Here is a 20,926-nt window from a genome sequence, read left to right as displayed (position 1 = left end):
TGGCCGCTGTGCTTGTGACTTGTGAGCCTCAGACGAGAAGTGAAAAAGGCCTCATCACCCATCAGGCACGGGGGAAGGAGAAGCGTAGAAACCCGCTGCTCTCCTCCCCACAGCCGCTCAGCCCATCTCAAAAGCTGCTGTCCAAAAGGTATGAGAGGCTCATTTCCTGATGACATTGTGCCAATTTGGGGGGTGGGCAAAGAAGGAGAGAGGGAGAGGGAGAATGGGCATGCTAGGGCCTCCAGCCACTGCAAACAAACTCTAGATGTGTGTGTCACCTTGTGCATCTGGCTTACGTGGCTCCTGGAGAGTCCAACCTGGATTCTTCGACTTTGCAGGCAAACGCCTTTACTGCTAAGCCATCTCTCCAGCCAAACCTAACATCTTTTGATCATCCTTAGCAATACTGGAAATAGATGTTTCTTTTATCATTCTATGTGAACAAGATGGTGAACTCTTGACACACTTCTCCTTCTTTCCAGATGATTCCAGGCCATGAAGTCAATCATCTAAAGTATTGTCTCTCCCAATCCTTGATAGCTCATTCTGCGGATCTAACCCTCCCCAGTAGAAACATGGACCCATTTGAAGCAATCATATTTCTCTCCTGGGTCCTGCCTAGGAGAAAAGCACATGCTCTTAGTGGGCACCCCTGTCCAGTTGCACTTGTCTGAGTGACTGTCCCCAGAATAGATCTGTCTGTCCTTCCGTGTGCTTTGCCTTTCCCTTCAACTCAAAGTATTAACCATTGAACTGAAGTCCCCTTGGACTTGAAAAGACATTCCATGTGCTGATTCATCTAGCAGTGTCACAAGCCATTCACGTCATTCCCCCAATTTCTTACCCCTTCTAGAATGTACCCTCTTGTGCTCTCTGTCTTTTCAACAGGGTTTTTCAGTCTTTCTCAGAAGATGAAGCACCTTTAATCTCTTTCTTACTAAGGCATCTCTGAGCATACACAGCCATGCTTCAGTCTCCTCCTAAGTGCCCGTCCCGCTCCAGGCGCAGGTTCTGTAGAACACACAGGCCCTTTCCTACACAGATTTTTCAGCACCTCTGCTTGCCGCCTCCTCAGCTCCTGGTCATCTAACATCAAACCCCAGTTCTTTGACAGGAGCTTCAGTTTTAAAAAGTCTCAGCCAACCCTTTTTGTTCCTTGTAATTCTTTCCTTCCCTCGAAATGAAGCTGCTTACTCTCTGTTCAAACACAGATCTTGGGTTTTTTTTTTTTTTTTTTTTTTTTTTTGGTCTTTGCTCCTGAGCAGCCCTCTACCTAGAATGACACTGCCATGAGTCTCTGCTAATCTCTCTCTCTCTCTTCTGTGTGACAGAGTCTTACTTACTCTGTGGCTCAGGCTAGCCTGGAAATCATGACAATCCTCTTGCCTCGGCTTCCCAGGTACTGATTACAAGCCTGTGACACTACACTGGGCGAATATTTTCTAACTTATGTGCTTGGGCCTGTCGTCATGGTTTTTCCAGCCTGTGTTGGCCGCCTTACTCAGTTTCTCACAGTGACTTCTTCTGAAGACTTCAGAGCTTTCAACACCTCAGCTAAAAGATCTCTTAATGAGCCCGCTTCCTCTTCGCAAACACTGACTGAGGCGGAATCACTCAATGCATTTCCCAGTATCTGGCATAATTCTTGGCATAGATTAGATGTGCAACAAAGGCTTATTGAATGCATGAGCAAATAAATATGCAAATAGACATCATGATTAATAAGGATTGATGGATGCCAAATAGATTTTTACGTCTTTTAGCAGTTAAGAAAAATTTAAAATACATAGCATAACTTTGTTCCTCAAAAATGTGACTTGCAAACTCACTAAGGAAGACATTCTGTAGATTTATAGTATATGTCACTCATCTTGGCATTGCTAAATTTACTCTTGGAGGGAATTTATTTCTTCTGATTTACATAACATTTTCCAGGATTTTCTATGCTTAATTTTGTTGTTTTGAATTTCTTGTTCATGTTAATATTAGTTTTGGAAGAACTTAACTTTTCACATCATTATATGGTTTTGTAGCATGAATTAATCTCAATCGATTCAGATTTATCACTTATGTTTTTGAGGGTTTAGTCCCCATTTACAAAACTCCAGATCTCCCCAACTGAGTAGTGCCATTCATATCAAGATCATTTTCATAATTTAGAACTGTAAATTAGTATCTTTAATTCAAAAATAAATACAATATTCTAAAATCTGCAGTAAATCAAAATGCAGGAAGATCATAGAGAAATTACTATAGCAATTTTTTTTCAAATTTTAATTTTTTCTATCTGAAATGAAGTAACAGATTATTCCTGTAGTTTATCTTAATCAAGACCTGTTAGAAAAATATGAAAAATGTAACAAAAAGATACAATGAAGGATGAAAGATTTACAATCGGAACAAAGTAGGCAGTTGAAACAAAACCTGAAGATTTTTGTGGACTTTGGTGCTAATTATGACAGAAAGCACATAAGGTTTCCAAATATTTCACAGCTAAATGAGGTCGAGAATCTATGTTCTGGCCTTGATGTGTTTATATTTGCAGGAGTACTCTGAAGATTATTTGAAAAAAAAAAAAAGAAAAGAGAAATAGATTCTGATGGAAGTTTGATTGGTCCCTCTGACTTTCCTATTCATGTTTAGCCTGTAAATGCAATGACAAGGATTTGAGTTTTAATACCCAAATCATGATATGTGGTGTCTCTAAGGCAGGCAATGGGTACTAGAAAAGTACAAAAGTTAGCAATTTGGGTCTCTGGGAACCTTGTGGAGCCTCAGTAGATTTACCTACATGTCCTGCCTTCAGACTCTGTGTGCATGTAAAGAACTAAGGTTGCATTTTGTTTAGGCCGTCATTAACTTAGTTGTATTTGCTCAGTGAGCCCAGACTAGAAATCACCGTCTGGGAATATTTGATAAGAACAAGAATAGTGGCCTTCACTGCCAATCATTAGTTTATGTTCCAAAATGGGTACAAAATTCCTCTTTAGAAGGAATGACTTGCTACAATCAAATATGCATCTGTCACATGGCTCTTATTTCTAATCATGAATGTGTGGCCATGTTCTCTTTAAAAGAGTGACATTTTTTTTTTTTATGGTATTCTGTTTTTGTGTTAGCACCACCATTGTAAGTCTACCTGGTGAGACTTGCAGACAGATTTGGGGTTGAGGAAAATTGACATTTTACTCGGGATTGCAAATCAAGTGAATTCTCTATTGTGCAGCAATGGAATCAGCCTATCATTTTTCAATGTGATATCTTTAAATATCCCATTCATTCATTCAAAAAAATTTTTGAGCTAACAACATGTTACATAATTTATAGCAGGGCCCTATTATTTTGTCAACTCATGTCTGATAACACAAGAATAACTAGTGAAATTGAAGAAAGTCAAGAAAAAGAAAGGAAATCTTGGAGAAAAATTTCAGCATTTTCCTCAATAGTTGTCTTTTTGTTTCTAAAATATTTCACTATGTTTAAAGGTAGGGATATAAATGGCATTTTTCCAGATGACAGCAACCTATTGGCATACACATTAATGTCCTAAATTAATCTTCAAATTACAAGTACTCATAGAAGTCCCCGTAAAACTTACCTGTCCTTGTCATGACGTGTCTCACTTGAGGAGTCACACATGCTTGTGGCCAGTGTACTACTATTGTACACTTCCTGGTCACTCTGGGGCTACCAAGACCTTGTAGGGAGGAGTTCCACTGTGCCTCATGTCAGATCTTACAGAACATTACTCTTTAGGATGCTGCATGAACCTGTCTAGTTTCCAACTGTAAGCCTCCCTCCCAGTGAGGCTTTATTTTCTTTGAACTGCACAGGACTGGAGACTACCTTGTTTGGAAGAAATGAGCATGCTATTTATTTAGCTAGCCTTGCTGGCTTGGAGTAGCCTGCTTATAGTTGAGTGTCACCAAGTGTACCAAGAGCACATTTCTTTGTGCTCGTTATTTGCCTACCTACACAGTCTTTTATTGGCCCATATTTATTATGCTTCAGTCTTCCCCCAGCAGGCGTTATTCTCCCATGTATATCGATAGACTGAGGAGAAAGCTGATGGCCCATCAGCTCAACAATTGTAACCCAGTTCGGAGTCCTCACCACCTGAACATACACCAGAACTTAACTTGTGCTCTGGATGCTTCTGATCAATAGCTAGTTGACAACGAAGCTGTAATATGTTGATTGTATAAATTACATATTCATAACTTATATATACTTTTAAATATATATTTATACATTAGTGCATGTATGTATGTATGTGTGTGTGTATATATATATATATATATATATATGAGACACTCAGACCCATCCTATATGTCTTCAGTATGTGAGGTTTACATTTAAGGTTAGCAGCTTGATAGCTGTTGCTGCTTTTTACAGCTAACAAGAAACACAGCCTTAGACTGTGTTAGGTTTGGTTATGGTCTTGGGCAGAAGGATTTGGCAGCCATATTGAAATGAGTTTCTTAAGCCTGGAATCTGGTCAGAGCAGAGAAGCAATTTATGACTGGACCTTATCCTTTGTTATCACCAGGAAGTGGTTCAGACCACAGGCAGTACCATTTTATGAATATCAACGTTTTGAGTTGCAAACTGCTGGAATAACATAGAGCATGTATTTTACTTACATGAATCCAAATATGAATGCATGCCATATACTTAATTATTATGTATAACTGCTTAGATATGTACAGCAATACCTTATCCACTTAGTTTCAATTCTTTATAGATTAATTTTAAAAGGTCATTTAAGGACATAAAGGATATAGCTTCCCAACGTTTGTCTCTTCTACAGCCTCATCTGAGTATTTGTTTCAGCTTTTATTATGAATAAGGGAGATATGGATGGATGGGTGGAAAGGCCAGGATACTTACATAATGAAAACAAGGAACTTCTCCTTAATTATTGGCATAGAAATAATGGCATAGGAAAAAAATAATTCCTGGATCCTATTCTATTACTTGGCTTGTTGCAAAGAGCACATTCTGTCTGTATTCATCAAATGAAAATCTTAGTCATCTGAATTAAGAGCCATAAAGCATCTTATGGCAATTCAGACGCCTTTACAGTAATAATCACTGACTAACATCCTCACTTACTAGAAAGTGGTCAGAACCGCCAAGAAACATTTTATTAGGCTAATTGCTTAGAGAAATATGTAAGTATAAACATCTCTCTCTCTCTCTCCTCTCTCTCTATATCTTTTACATATGATGTAAAATATCACAATGTCTGAGTAGCCCAACACGTAGTGTGTATCCACTGTAGTGGTGAAAATATTTCTCAAGTCTGAAAATGCAGAACAATTGCCAGTATTATGTATGATAACATTCAAATCTTATAAAAAAGGCATTTGTTTAATATATGATCTCTAAGAAAGAAGGCTCCTGGCACAGTATCCTTTGCTACTTGATAGTAACTTGTTGTGTGCCCTTTTTTGGGATGTAAAGGACAACACCCCTGATAGACGAATGAAACTTAGGGAAGAGAATGACAAATACCAGGTTGGTATTGAAACGGGACATGTTTATGCGGAGTAAAGCGACAAAAAAAAAAAAAAAAAAAACAGAACAAAACAAAAAACCCAACTGAGTTTTCATCAGTCATTTGCGCACAAACTCGTGCTGAGTGAAAAGTTGTGAGACACGCATTCGCTACTCTCATTGTCTGGTGATTTTCCTGCCCTGCCATGACTGGCAGACAGTACCCGACCAGCCTGGCCTTCAGCCTCCAGCGCGATCTGGAACTCACAGCAGCAGGGACACCCAGAAACCCAGGACGTCTGGGTCGGCAGTGGGCTCTGACTCAGCCTCACCGCACGTCCCAGGAGCTGCAGACCCGTCGTGCAGCGCGGGGCGCCCGCCGGGCTCGGGGTCCGGCAGCCCCGCCCCGCCCCGCCCCGGAGAGCATCCTCGCGGCCCGCTCCGTTGCTAGGAGACAAAGGGCGGACGGACGGCTGGGGAACCGGAAGTCCCGCCCTCCAGGCTCTGGCGGCTCCAGCCGCCCGCTTGGCGCGTCCACGCCCACCTGCGTGCCCCTCATTGGTCAGTCAGCTCTTCTCTTCTTCCACTTCCTCTGCCCTGCGCAACGCCTCCTTGTCACGCCTGTCTGTGCCCCCTCCCCGTCCCCGTCTCTGTCCCGGTCCGTCCGGGACTTGCGACGAGCCGGCTCTCTCCTCGCGGGGGCCATTGTGTACACGCCGGAGGACGTGGAAGGGCCGCTTAGGGCGGTGAATGGCTGGGCGCCTCCCCGCGCCCATTGGCTCGGGCGGCTGTCGCTCAAGAGCGCGGGCGCGCGGGATTGGTCCGTGGAGTGCGAGCCCCGCCCCGGCCCCGCCCCGTCGGTGTGCCGGGTTCGGGGCGGGCGGGCGTCCCCGCGGGCGGCTCCTCCTCCGGCCACGGCGGGCGGGCGGGCGGGCGGGCGCGCGAGGGCGGCGGCGGCGTCCCCGGAGCGCGCCTGTGGGCTGAGTGCACGGTAATTGTTGCGTGTCCACGTCTGGGGGCGGCCCGAGCTCGGGGACCCCGCTGCCCCTCCTGCTCCGAGACAGCCGGTGGGGACCCGCGCCCCGCGCGCACGCACACGCGATCGCCGGCCCGCAGGACCCGGCCGCGGCGCGGGGAGACGCACGGACGGACGGACGGACAGACAGCCGGGCCTGTGCACTTGCCAGCGGGGAGTCCACGCCGCCCCGCGCCGGCGGAGAAGCGGGGAGTGGAGGCGAGGGACACCCGGTCCTGTCCGGCCTCGTCCCCGCTGCCCAGGGCCCGAGCCCGACGGCCGATCCCGGACGGCCAGCGGGCGGCGGCCGGGGCTGGGCACGGGCTGCCCGCGGTGACCGCCCGCCCACCCGCCGGCCACTTTGCCAGCGCTCTGCGAACGGGCCGTCGGCTTGCGGGTGCGTTCCGCCCCGGGCGGGTCGGGGACGGCGGCCCGGGTGGGCTTCCAGGAGGGCGTGTGGTCCTCGAGCCCCGGTGGCTGAGCGGGCTGGGCGGGGGGGTCCACGTCCCACGCCTTTGCGGACCACCGATGGGCCCCCTGCGCGTGCGGGGGACCCTGCATCGGTGCCCTTAGCAAGTTGGTGGAGTGCGCCCGCGCGGTGAGAGTGAGCTCCCTCGGTGGTGGGGACCCCCCCCCCCGGGATTTCTGGAGGGTGCACGTTAGCGCTTTGAGTTGGGATGAGTTGGGAGAGGGGAGGGCATTGGCTTCCTATCCAGTTGGAGGAAACCTGTTAAAAGTTGCTCTGTTAGCAACGCTTAACTGTTTGGAAACCCGAGGAGGATGCGTCTCTAGCTCCTGCTATTCTGAAAACAAATGGAGCTCCAGGGCTCCTAGACGGCCCTCGTGTCAGTGGAAGAACGCAACTTGTATCCATTAGGCTCCTGAAAAGTTGACTTTGGGACGCTTTGACTTTGTTCACGCAGGCAGAGAATGCTGTGGGCACCAGTTCCTGTTGGGTCAGTACTTCCTTACCCAACTAACTTTCTTCTTCTTCTTCTTCTTTTTAAAACTAGCTTTGTAAAGAGCTAAGATTCCAGATGGCCAATGCTATGAATGGCAGAAACCCTGGTGGTCGAGGAGGAAACCCCCGGAAAGGTCGAATTTTGGGTATTATCGATGCCATTCAGGATGCAGTCGGTCCCCCCAAGCAAGCTGCGGCTGATCGCAGGACTGTGGAGAAAACTTGGAAACTCATGGACAAAGTCGTAAGTCGTGTCGTCCTACCTGGCCCTCTGCACTGCATGTGGCTTCCTCTCTTGGCTTATCTCTGCACACTGTTAATTAATTACTGTTGTGGTATTATGGCGGCAGTCTTTTGTTTTGTGTTGGACTTTTTTTTTTTTTTTTTCAGTTCCCATCCTGTGTTTTGAAAAGTTGGATTCAGAGCAAAGACTTGTTTCCTTTACATTTGGTCCTGCTCTTCAAGGTTCAGAGTTCCTCTACATGACTCAGATATGCCAAGTTTTTTTTTTTTTAATCTTTGGCTGATTTTTGTGGGTGCATGGCCATAGGGTAGTTTAGAAGTGTGTTTTCCCAGTCCTCCGTGCGGTTGTGCTGCCCTTGGATGACAAGAAGGCACACACATACAGCTTCACAGAGGTCTCCCATGGATCACTGCTCACAAGCACGTGTGAGAGGTGGGATGGTTCCCTGGGAAAACTAGAGTAAGCACTCAGGTGAGGAAGCGGTGGTTATAGAAGAGTTTCCATTTTCATCTTTAGTAGCTTGTCTTCATTAAAGAAAGTGTTTTTGTTTGTTTTTTTTTAAATTGTTAATGATATAGTTAGTTACAGTTTCTTTCATCTACTGTTCCATTTTGAAACAGGAAACCTTTTCGATTGCACATTGTTTGTTGTGAAAGGAAAATGTGTGCTGGGTTGTGGGACGGAGAGGGTGAGAAACTTCTGTGGGCTCTGCTTGTTGCCTTTACGTGAGCTCTGGTTTCAGAATGAGGATCCAAACTGCATGTGAATTCTCAAAAGCAGTTAAAAGGGTAGCATGTGTACCGCAGAGATGTACTGTAAAACTGTAACAGTCACCACTAAGTAAGGTTGTGAAACAAATGTCATAGCTTGTTCCTTATTGATTTTGAATTAGTTAGGACTTGAGCTGTGTATACTGGAGGTCTGAAAAGGAGGTCTGAGGGCTGTGAGTTGGGCTTGGTAGTAGAGTACTAACATGAGCAAGGCCTGGGATTTGAACCCGAGCTCCAAAAAATAAGTGAATAAAAGGGAGGTTAAAAACATATTCATTGGTATTGATGTGCCAAAGCTTACATGAAATGATATGGACACGTTCGTTTTGATTTGGTTTATTCATGAGGAGGAATATTGACTATAAAGTCATCAGCAATAATATTCAACAGTACAGGAAGGTAACAGGGTTTGTTTTATTTTCATTTCTTCTTATGGAATGTACAAGTAAGGTTATATAAATGGTAGGCCTGTCATTGTCCTAACGGTATGAGCAGAGAAAATATTTTTTGCAGGGTAAATATCCTTAGTTTTGGTCTTCAGTGTGACCTATTTATGCTTCTGCCAATTTATTCAAATTGTTATTAAAGTGCTCCAGACAGAGTGATGTCATGGTGTCAGAACATTGCAACTTGCTGCTTGGGGTCAGGCTTTGGTTTTAACATTGGGCACTTAAAAACGAAGGATATGCAGTTGGAAAACCTGCACATATTTGGTATTTTGCAGGCAGAAAGCTGTCATTGCTTTTCTTAAAGAGTATGCAGGCATGCGAAGGTCACCCTTATTACTTAAATCCTTCGTTGGGGGTAGGAGAAAGAATTCACCAAGGTTTTCTCTATCTTCTCTGTTTCACAAGTAGGCAAGAAATGGAGCAGGCTTTAATGGGAGTTGTCCCTCCCAGTCAACATCTCCCTTTTGGGTGTCCAGATTTGTATATTTGTGACTGAGGGTCACAGCATCACATGAAAATGATCTAAGTGAGAAAGTTCTGAGCATTAGTTACTGGAGAGCCTAACCAAAACAATAAAAAAAAAAAAGAAGAAAAATATGGTGTGCATAATTTTGCTCTATAGTTGTTACCATAGTTTTTATCTGCTTTTAATTATCTCACCACGAGTTACATCTGCCATTGGCTATTTCATGAACCCTTTTGTGGGTTTTGGTTTGGCTCCCTAAGGTTAAGGAGCTTGACACACAAGGAGATCTCTTACCTCAGGCTGCTTGATGGCAAGTGGGTGTTGGCAAAGGTGCAGTTCTCTGGGTCTCCCTATTCATCTTTATTATTTGTCAAAGATGACAGTGGTCACTGTGTCTGTGGGCTTTGTGGAGAAAACTAACCTGTATTATTCTGTTGAGTGTGTTTATTTCTACTGCTGTGTATTTGGCCGGGATGTGTGATGTAGAAGGTCTCCCCCACGTGGGGTGTTATTTCTTCCTCACTGGGAAGGAAATGGTTCATAATATACACACTGTTGATTCCTTCAGGACCTTTATTTTTAGTTCAGAAGTTCATCCCTTGACATATTACTTTTTTTTTTTTTTTTTTAGCATAGAATTCCTTTTCCTTGTAAATTACAGAACACAGCAACTTTTAAGTCTGACTAGTCTTTAAGTAAAAGTAAAGGTTAAGTAAGAAGTTCAAAGGTAGGTCTTCAAAGTATTGTTATGAAGTAATTACAAATTCGAATAACTTCTTTTACAGGGGTAATGAATCCATCTTGGAATGTAAGGAACATGTCTGACAAGTGTCTAGTTTCATCATTGCTTGTCCTCTGGGGTTTAAAATGGTCAGCTAAGAATCCAGTTCCAGCTAGTTCTGTTTCCAGAGGGTAGGCTTTCTTTTCAAGGTTCCTGAGAATAGGCAAAAGCAATCTCTCAGTTGTGTTCCTTGTGAAATCCGCAGTATTTTGTAAGAGCATCAGTAGCGCAGGGTTCGCTGTGCACTCGGGAGGAGAGAGCTCCTGTGCCACTCCAAACGTTGCACTGAGACAGATCGTTCTTCTCTTAGCACGCTGTGACCCATCCGACACCGGATGTGTTTTCATACGTTGACAGAATCAGTTTCATGAATACACAAGTAGTTTCAAGTATACACAAAATGCAATGTGCATTTTGTTCCCAAATGGCTATAGACATAGTTTTATAAAAAGATGCATTTACTGGGGCCTGTTATGCCATACCAAGAGGTTATTACGGGTACAAAGCTAGCTGAGGCATGACCCTACTCTTGTCCTTTGGGAGTTAGGAGAACAACAACATCAGAACTAGGTATAGAAAGAGGTAATTGACATGTGGAATGGACAGGGTGTAACACAGACCCAAACAACACAGTGGGGGCGGAAAAGAGAATCCCCGCTTATTGTTCTGACCACTGTCCAGAGTTCTGTCTGGATTCTGCTGGCCATGGTCTTTGAGGGACAGCGCGGTCATGCTCTTGTTGGGAATGTAAAGTGAGGGTAAGGAAATGTTTGCAAATCAGTGTGGTCAGAATCATAATTTATTAATCTGAGGTTCCTGAACGTGGCTTTCCCAGGAGTCTTAGCCAGGTGACAGAAAATAGAAGCAATGCTGTATCCAGCAGACGCTGAATGTACTGAGCACACGTGGACGCGCAGGAAACTCGGAAGTGATTAATGATACTTAAGAGCGGAGCCAGTTGAGCACTTGCCTGCGTTCTGGTGTTGCTGCCCTTGTCATTTCTTTGAAGGGGCGTCGCTATAAGCTTTGACAGCAAGTAACAGGTGATGGTGCCAGGTGGCCTTTCTTTCCCTGCCTTTTACCATAGTGCATTTAGTGCAGTGCATAGACTAGAAACATCATTCCTTCTCCCTGCTTAATTCACAGTGGCCATCATGAGATTTAGTCTGTCAGTGAGCATGCTTAAACACACACATGCACACACACACGCACTACAAACACATTGTAAGACATATTTTCTTTTTAAGTTGAATTCCTTATGCCTCTAAAGATAATTCTATAAGGAATCACATTTAGTATTTTTTTTCCTATTAGTACTGTGGATGGATTATACTCTGAGTCTTGTGCATGCTAAGAAAGTACTCTACCACTATATCTCCCTAGGCATTGTTTTCTTTCTTTTTTCAATTTCTTTTCCTTTTTTTTAAAAATCAATCTTTCTCTTCTCTTCTCTTCTCTTCTCTTCTCTTCTCTTCTCTTTTCTTTTTTCTTTCTTTCCTTTTTTGTTTGTTTTGAGAAAGGATCTTATGAGCTGCCCAGTCTGGCCTTGAACTCATTCCGTAGCAAAGCCTTGAAGCAAAACATTGAAGTTATGATCTTCTTGTCTCAGCCCCCTGAGAAAGGTGGGGATTCAGGCAGCACCGGGCTCTGTAGGTTTTGGATGCAATTATATGTTTTTGTTGTGGTTTTAAGAATCTTACTTTCTCATGGTCATGAAATAGTTACTGTTGTTGATTTTAATGACTCTTCACACTTCTTCTTTATTGAAGCTCCTCCTCAGGACCTGGGTCCTATTATACTTAGTAATGCAATAATAGCATGTTAGGGATTTAGACATTTTTGTTTGGTATTGAAATTTTGATATTGTGGTGAGATAAATGAGATGATCCCAATGTTTGCTATTTCTTACTCCTAGGAAAATCATGATTTGAGAAACTAAAATATTTAAAGAACTTCTATTAAGAGTTATTTTGGCTGAGCCTTGTGATTAAAACCATGCATATAATAAAAGATTTAATTGGTTTGTAAATTTTTAATTCCCATAAAACTTACCATTTAGTTTTTGAATCAGTGTCTTTCTTTCAAACTCTGTTTATATGCTATGTGCCGTATTCCTTATTATTTTCACTAGTAGCTATGGAAAGACATCATTGATAAACAAGCACAGTACAATGCAGCAAGTCCTTTGAGATGGTGCAGACGGTGGTGGTAACCACTGCTTGCCTAGAAGTGACGTGGAATCAGCATGAGGAAGACCCTGGCTGGTTCAGTGTTCTAGAGATGGGTTGGAAATCAGGGATACAGAGGATGTACTTGGCTGAAGGAATGATGGGAAGTTTAGTAGGAGCAGGTCAATTAGGGGAGAGAGAGAACTTTCCATTCTGTCAGGATTTGTATTAAATTTATTTGATAGGCAGGTAGTTACTGAATGTTTTGGGTAGAGAGAGGAAAAGTCAAGGCCATGTCTTTCCTGTTGCTCTGCCTCCTGTGAAGGTTGTATCAGGTGCAGAGCATAAAAGTGCTGGCATGAGGAGGAAGAGAAATAAAACAATGTAGCTACAAACTGTGGCCTAGAGGATTGATGGTTGATATTACAAGTGTTGGTGCAAAAGTAGGGGGCATTTTGCAAGTGAAATCTACAGTCTCTAGAGAGCCTTTAGGGCTGGAGAATGAAAGAGAAGGTGAAGTGAAAGTGACTGTTGAGGTTTTCAGCTTGCCTGACTCGGAGGCAGTGATGCCCACAGTGCCAGGAAGAGCCCAGGAAGGAGGGTGGGGTACCCATCTGTGTGTGGCCTCGCTGAGTCCGGTGTGCCACAGGGAAATCCATTTGAAGGCCGAAAGTTGAGTGTATAGTTTGAGAGTTGGCAGCAGAGGCGGGTAGGTGGTACTTATGTTCCTCGGGATTAGCATCACCAGTGACAGAGCCTTGCTGGAGTTAAGATACAAAGCAGAAGGCCCTAAGCAGAGACAGAGAACCAGTGTTTTCACAGTATGGTGGATGGTGTTTAGATGGAAATGAAGAAAGGAGAATCTTGACAAAGAACTACCTGGATAGGTAGAAAAAGAACAGGAACATACTGATTTCAAGGATAGAAAGAGGCCGGGCATGGTGGGGCACGCCTTTAATCCCAGCACTCCTGAGGCAGAGGTGGGAGGATCTCCATGCGTTCTAGGCCACCCTGAGACTGCATAATGAATTCCAGGTCAGTCTTGGCTACAGTGAGTCCTTACCTCAGAAAACAGAACAAAAAGAGTTTATGAAGAAAGTTTCAAGTTCTGACAGAACTAAGTTCAAGGAAAAAAGTAAAGGTAAATAGGAAGTTATTGGACTTGGTAGTTAGAAACCATTGTTAACTTTGGCAGAATAATTTTATTTTGTGTATAGGGCTGGATTAAAATGAGTATATAGACTGCATTCTTATTTTAGGACTATACTAGCTAATAAAAAGAAGTTGTGGCCAGGCGTGGTGGTGCACACCTTTAATTCCAGCACTTGGGAGGCAGAGAGGTAGGAGGATTGCTGTGAGTTCAAGGCCACCGTGAGAATACATAGTGAATTCCAGGTCAGCCTGGGCCAGAGTGAGACTCTGCCTTAAAAAAAGGAAAGGTGTGATAGTTTGAGAAAGTACGGGGGTTCAGATTCATTTCTTGGTATGTGGTGAGGGTTGTCTGAGCTCAGGAGGAAGGTGGTGTTGGTTGATCCATGCACGAAGAGTTGAGCTGTAGGAGAAGAGACAGCTTGGTGCTAAGAGGCTTGGTGGTTTCCACTGTGGAAGAGAAAGCCAGCTGCAAGGAGGAGGGTGGGCCTTCCTCTGTGAATGCAGTTTCCACCTAGGAGAGGGAAGTGAGGGACATACGGAGAAGTTAGGAGGTCATGTGCAAATTTTATGTTGGGTTGCTAGGAATATTTTGAGGCATTATATTTGCAGTGTTTAAGTCATGTTTCAAAATTATGTGTGAAAGATCAGTCTTCTGGAAAGTAAGTGGGTAAATAGTATGTGTGGAAATGGAAAAGTGTTTTCATCTTTTACATGGAGGCCATCTTAAATAATATGTGTGCACATGGAAATGCGTTCTGATCTTTTACATGGAGGCCATCTTAAGTAATATGTGTGCACATGGAAATGCGTTCTCATCTTTTACATGGAGGCCATCTTAAATAATGTGTGCACATGGAAATGCGTTCTGATCTTTTACATGGAGGCCATCTTAAGTAATATGTGTGCACATGGAAATGCGTTCTCATCTTTTACATGAAGGGCATCTTAAATTATGTGTGCACATGGAAATGCGTTCTGATCTTTTACATGGAGGCCATCTTAAGTAACATGTGTGCACATGGAAATGCATTCTCATCTTTTACATGGAGGCCGTCTTAAGTAATAGGTGTGCACATGGAAATGCGTTCTCAGCTTTTACATGGAGGCCGTCTTAAGTTATAGGTGTGCACATGGAAATGCATTCTCAGCTTTTACATGGAGGCCGTCTTAAGTAATATGTGTGCACATGGAAATGCGTTCTCATCTTTTACATGGAGGCCGTCTTAAGTAATAGGTGTGCACATGGAAATGCGTTCTCATCTTTTACATGGAGGCCATCTTAAATAATATGTGTGCACATGGAAATGCATTCTCATCTTTTACATGGAGGCCATCTTAAATAATATGTGTGCACATGGAAATGCGTTCTCATCTTTTACATGGAGGCCGTCTTAAGTAATATGTGTGCACATGGAAATGCGTTCTCATCTTTTACATGGAGGCCGTCTTAAACGTAAGCTATCGCTTTCACGGTGCCACCATGCTGTCTTCATTTTCTCTGATTCAGCGTACTTAAGGCTTGTTTGTAAGAATGTATTTGTATGTGGGTAATTTTTTTTTCTAGTAATGAAGGAAGCATTGAAGTAATATACAGCCAATTTTATAGCCTAGCTTATTCACATTTAAATAATTGTTAAGATGACACAAATTATCATACATTAGCAATTAAAAAAGTTATTAGTATTCTACCTTTTAAAAGATTTATTCATAATTCTTTTCCCAAGAGTCTCCTTGATTGCAAGCTGCCAAAAGTACTGCTTGGTCTTAGTCTTATTTCCTATGCAGAGCATTCTAGACTTTTTGAAGATTTCACATTACATGATAAATTTCATCAGCTAAAGGAACTTTTAAAATTCATGTCCCCAACTAACTGGTCACTGAACTTATCTCATTCTCATTCCTTTAAAAATAAAAACTAGGCCTGCAGGGATTTCTTTTTCTTTTGATGGAATATGAAATATAGTAATAGAAATACTAGAAAGAAGTAAGTGGTGGTGTATCCTCAGCACTGTGCCGACTACTTTACCTTTCTTCTTCAAACACTGGTAACAACTCAGGAGGCTTCCCAAAGAAACCTGCGCATGTTGCTGACTAGTGAGTGTCAGAGCGTGGCCTTAGTTGGCTTGTTTCCACTGCGTTCCTAGGAGAGAGAGTGCACCCTCTGCAGAATGTGCTTTCTCTTACCATAGCTGGTAAATTGGAGAGGTACATGTTCCTGGCATGTATGTTACCTACTCTTCTCCAAATTTTGTATTCAGTTTGAAGGAGGTTTATCCAACAATGATATGACTGTCCAATATGTGTATTGTTTTCTGAGTGTCTTTCCTCATTGTGTTCCTTTATTCCTTATATTTTCCTTTCTTTGTCAAATAAGTACAGCATATATGCTCTATTGAAAGTGAGATAAAGCTGGTAGAGAAGACACAGACGCTCTCCACCCTAGCCACATCAGTCCCATTTGGACGAAAGGTAATGACCACAGGAATTACACACCTGAGATTTTAGTTGTAACTGGTGGGTTCATTAGTAGAATTTCTCATTTAAATCTTCTGAAGTAACCATCACTGGAATTCAGAAAGGAATTGATGGTTTTCTCCAAATCCACCACAGCTAATCTTGAATTCTCCACTAGTTTAATATGCTTTGTTTTGCTCCATTCATATTCTCTAAAGCGTTGTGTTATGTCATATGTGTCATATTTTACTTATTTTTATTTTTTTGAGGCAAGTCAAATAGCTGCCATTTTTATAAGTGAGGGGGAGAGAGAGAGATGGTGTGCAGGGCCTGCAGGCGCTGCACTCGAACTCCACGCGTGTGCCTCCTTGTGCGCATGTGCACGTTGCAGGCTTGTGTCACTGTTTCTGGCTGTGTGGGACCTGGAGAGTCAAACATGAATCCTGAGGCTTTGCAGGCAAGTGCCCTAACTGTTAAGCCATCTCTCAGCCCAGATTTTATTTTTATATACTTAGTTCTTTATACTTTTATATAGGGAGCTGCTGAAATGAAATTGATGCTTCTTTTTAATAATGATATAGTTTTATGTAACTGAAGTAAGAAACTTATGACTTGGGTAGCACGTTCCATGCTCCTGCCTTTAAGATAAGAGTTATGTGAAGGCTGAGGAGTTAGATCAGGGGTAGTACAGCATTTGTTTAACATTGCATAAGAGGATCTTGCACGCGCACACGTGCGCGCGCGCGCGCACGCACGCACACACACACACACACACACACTTCATTGTGAGTGTATGTGACTTGATTCAATATTACTGAATACTCCACAAAGTGAAGTGTTTTGGAAGGAAAGTTATTTACAATATAAACACAATTTCTTACTGTTAGGATTTCCATTTGCTTTTGTGAGATTTCTTTCATATGTTTCAGGAGTTGGTTTGAACCTTGTTTGCATAGAGTATGTTAGCTGATCTAAACCTATTTATTACCTTTTGGCTGGAAATTTTAATTAAGGCCCAGATAGGAGTCTTTAAATGTAAGAGTGTTCCAGGAATAATCAATGGCTTTCACAGTCTTTATGGCAATAGTAAATTCTGTTTTTGTATTTGTGGCTTGGTTTTAATATGGTTGAGTGCATGTGTGCAAGCTTGTTGAATAAATATTTCCTTATTTATTGAAATATTCATATAGTATATATATGGTGAGCATACATTTTTTTGAATGTACATTTTATAATGTATGTGAAACATTGGAAACTGTATGTATACTAATGTATGTATACTTAATCTCCTTAAAAATCTCTAAATAGGGCTAGAGACATGGCTTAGCAATTAAGCTACATGCTGAAAAACCAAACGACCCAGGTTTGATTCCCCAGTACCCACGTAAAGCCAGATGCACAAGGTGACACATGCGTCTGGAGTTTGCAGTGGCTGGAGGTCCTGGCGTGCTCATGTCCTTTCTCTCTGCTTCTCTCTCTAATAAATAAATAGCTAATTCTAAATACATTCAAGTGCAAGGTTTGGTTGTGACCTTTCTGGGACTGCCTGACTCCTCTGCTCAGAACCCGTAGGAGGTTGCATTTTTGACTTGTAGTATTGTCATGTCAACATTAAGTTACACTTGGTGATTTCCAAGGTTCTCTTTGGAACTCCAGAAACCTTTGAGTTAGTGACTATAATAGAGTTTTCAGATTGATTCCAAATGTAAATGTTGCTTTACCTGGCCCCCACCCCAGGTAGGGTCTCACTCTAACCCAGGCTGACCTGGATCTCATTTTGTAGTCCAAGACTGACCTCAAACTCACAGTGATCCTCCATTCTCTGCTTCCTGAGTGCTGAGATTAAGGCATGTACCCCCACACCCAGCCTAACTGTTGCTTTTTAAAACTCCGAAAAAGAGAGCCATATTGTTAATGAGCCACTCGTTTACTCGTTTAGAACCAGTCTTCACTCAAGACTTCCACTACGTTGCATTGTGTGACCGTAGATTGATTTCTTTGTGAAAGCTCTATTGTTTTGCCGCCAACTTTCATTCTTAGGAACAACTTGGATATTTCTAGGAACAATCTAACCTTGCAGTTGCCTTACGTTTTCTCATTAATGTATTGATTTTAGAAAAGCTGTTTTCTTTCCCTGGCTTGTGCAGTGTTGTGCACATAGCAGGCAGTCAATGTTGAATGGCACTGACTGTGACCTGCTTGGAGGCCGTCCTCCCAGCTAGGAATGCGCATTTTCTGCAGGAGCCTCAGAGCTTCACAGTAACCCAGCTTGTAAACCGCTTGCTCTGGGCATTAGTGGTTTAGTGCTGTAGGCAGCACTTTTGCAAGTGCAAGTTTAGAAAACAGGGTGGCCCACAGAGCCTTGAGGCACTGTCTCCAGCCTGGCTCAGGTCTTCTGTTCCACTTACCTACTGCCTTCCGGTGTGCCCACCTTTTAGCTTACCTGCATTTATTCTTAACCATGTGTCTCTTACAAGCTTTTAAGTATTGATTTGCTGGAGCATTCCTTGTTAGAAACTTAAGTATGCTTTTCTTGCTGCTCTTCAGGACAGGCGTGCACTGCCTTTGCGGAGTGGCGCTCCATACCGTCCTGTCCTTCAGCACAGCCGTACCTTCATTCTGTCACTGCTTCCCTCCAGAAAACCCCTTGAGGGCAGGTCAGGGGTTTATTTCTCTCCCTTCCCTCTGCCTGAAATGTTGGTTGACATAAAAACCTGTGTTGAATTGACATGGGTCTGAGGCTCAAGTAAATTTGCAAATGGAATAAAATAAAAATGGAAATGAGTTTAGAAGGGATTGTTAATTTTATGCCTAATTCTAATTAAATTGTGATGTAGTTAGGAAGAAGTGGGGTCTGGGCTTCAGAAGACACAGGCTCTTGTGTTGGATTAATGGCCTTTTAATTGTCCCTTAATCTTTGTAGTTCTCATTTTTTTTTTTTAATCTGGAAAAGGAAGATTGGATGAGATCTTTTCTAAGATCCCTTAGAGCAAGAATTGTGTTGCTCTGAAGTTAATTATAGAGAACTAGGTCCCTTCTGCTAGACTCCTTCAGGCAGGAAGTATGTTCTAGTCATCTATAATTTTGTGGCACTAAGCTCAGTACCTGGAGCATATTAGTTATTCAAGCAGCTTTACACAGTAAAGCCATCCATTCCAACATGAAATTACTTTAAATAAGGCAAGTAAGAAAAATGTCAGGTAAAAAACTGAGCTCAATATACCTAAAACCCAAAACTATCTATCAAAAAACAATAATTTAGAATGCCTAAGAAATAGCTGAGTGATATTTTTCACTAAGTGGTTAAAAATGCCCAGTGGAGTGAGTAAATGAATTTGAATGTCCCATTTTTAAAAGTTAATAATTTATCAGTGTTTGACATGTTACCCCTGCACATGTTGCTGGAATTAAAGTGAGTCTGCTATAGGAAACTGGTGGCAGAATTCTTGAAACTTGTGTATGCTTGTATCTTTTGGCTTAAAGAATTGAAAAACCATACTTACTTCAGCCATTATTTGTTAAATTACTGAAATTTGGAACTTAGTTTTTAAAACAGAATGAGTTTCTGTTTTTCTGATTATATCAATATACCATAACAATAAAAAGGTGATATAAAAGTTCAATCAATCCTTCTGACTGTACCTTTTATAAAAGATGTGATATTGTTTACTAATACTCTTCTTAAAAATTATTTATTTATTTGAGAGAGAGAGAATTGGGGGAGGGAAAGAGGCAGACACACACACACACACACACACAGAAAGAGAGAGAGAGAGAGAGAGAGAATGAGAATGAGTGCGTTAGGGCCTCTAGCCACTGCAAAGCAACTCCAGACGTGTGTACTACCTTGTGCTTCTACCTTTTGGGGGTCCTGGCTATTAAACCAAGGTCCTTTGGCTTTGCAGGCAAACGCCTTAACCGCTGAGCCTTCTCTCCAGGCCCTAAGTTGATATTCTTATATTTAAACCCTTATTCCTGGTTGTTCATTTGAATACTTATGTAGCTCAATTAAGAAAATTAAGTAAATTATACCCTTAAACTATTTGTGAAAATTGTGTGTGCATACATATGTGTTATTTTCACTAAGTCTGTCTATTCATTTATTAGCTACGTATAATGTTTTAAAACACTCCAAATTAAGATATATATGCAAAGAAGAATACAGAGACACAACAGGCTTGAGAAATCTGTTTTGTTCCACTGAAGGCTCATGCGTGGCAACTAGAGTCAGGGCCTTCATCCCACAGGAAAGGTGATGCCTGTGAGGAAGCAAGTGAGATAGTGACAGGGGTTCTCGTTTAGTTGTTGTCTTCTTCACTTTTATGACTTTTAACAGACAGCTTCAGGTTCACTGAGATGAACTTCCAGACCAGACACAGTTATGAAGGAAGGGATATTTTCTGAAGCTTACAGATCCAGGGGAAGTTCCATAAATGGCAGAAGAAGCTGGCCTGCCTTCACAGAATCACTCACCGAGAGAGAAGCACAAGCCAAAAGCCACACTGCACAGCACACTTCGGGACTCCAGCTAGGCGCACTTTGCATATCTTTAGATTGAAATCTGAAACCCACCACCACACCTTAAGATCCACCCAGTGACACTGCCTCCAGCCACATGGCTATAGATGCAAAGTACAAACAAATTTAAAAAACTGAATATGGGAGAGGGCATCTATTCAAACCACCACATGCCTCTTGAAATTACTGCTGCTCACCTATTTCTTGTCTGTTCTGGGCACTTTTATGAGTATCTGGGGCAGATTTATATTTGTGAAACCTGAAATTCGGAGTTTCCTTCCAAAGATGAAAAAGCAAAATACGAATACAAAATTTGGTTTGCAAGTGAATTTTCCTTAAAATGAAACACCTATTTTGAACGTCTTCACAAGATGATAAGTTTGCGATTGTCAGAGTAGCTCTCCAGACCCGCGTTCATGCTGTGCGTTTTACCTTTGACACTCTTCCTT

General features: G+C 42.5%; 1 protein-coding gene across 4 annotated transcripts in view; it reads left to right on the top strand.

Moving 5' to 3' along the window:
* The first annotated feature begins 6,825 nt into the window (after nucleotides 1-6,825).
* The window catches only part of Cblb (Cbl proto-oncogene B), a 167,267-nt gene continuing 153,166 nt past the window's right edge, over nucleotides 6,826-20,926 (top strand). For all 4 annotated transcript variants that reach the window (XM_045146999.1, XM_045146998.1, XM_045146997.1 and 1 more), the window contains exons 1-2: nucleotides 6,826-6,911; nucleotides 7,528-7,719. In XM_045146999.1, the coding sequence (XP_045002934.1) occupies nucleotides 7,552-7,719 (168 nt within the window). In that variant the 5' untranslated portion in view covers nucleotides 6,826-6,911; nucleotides 7,528-7,551. The remainder of the gene's footprint in view (nucleotides 6,912-7,527; nucleotides 7,720-20,926) is intronic.

The sequence above is a fragment of the Jaculus jaculus genome, chromosome 4, assembly GCF_020740685.1.
Source record: "Jaculus jaculus isolate mJacJac1 chromosome 4, mJacJac1.mat.Y.cur, whole genome shotgun sequence".
NCBI classification, from domain to species: Eukaryota; Metazoa; Chordata; class Mammalia; order Rodentia; family Dipodidae; genus Jaculus; species Jaculus jaculus.
This window is presented reverse-complemented; position numbering and strand designations above follow the sequence as displayed.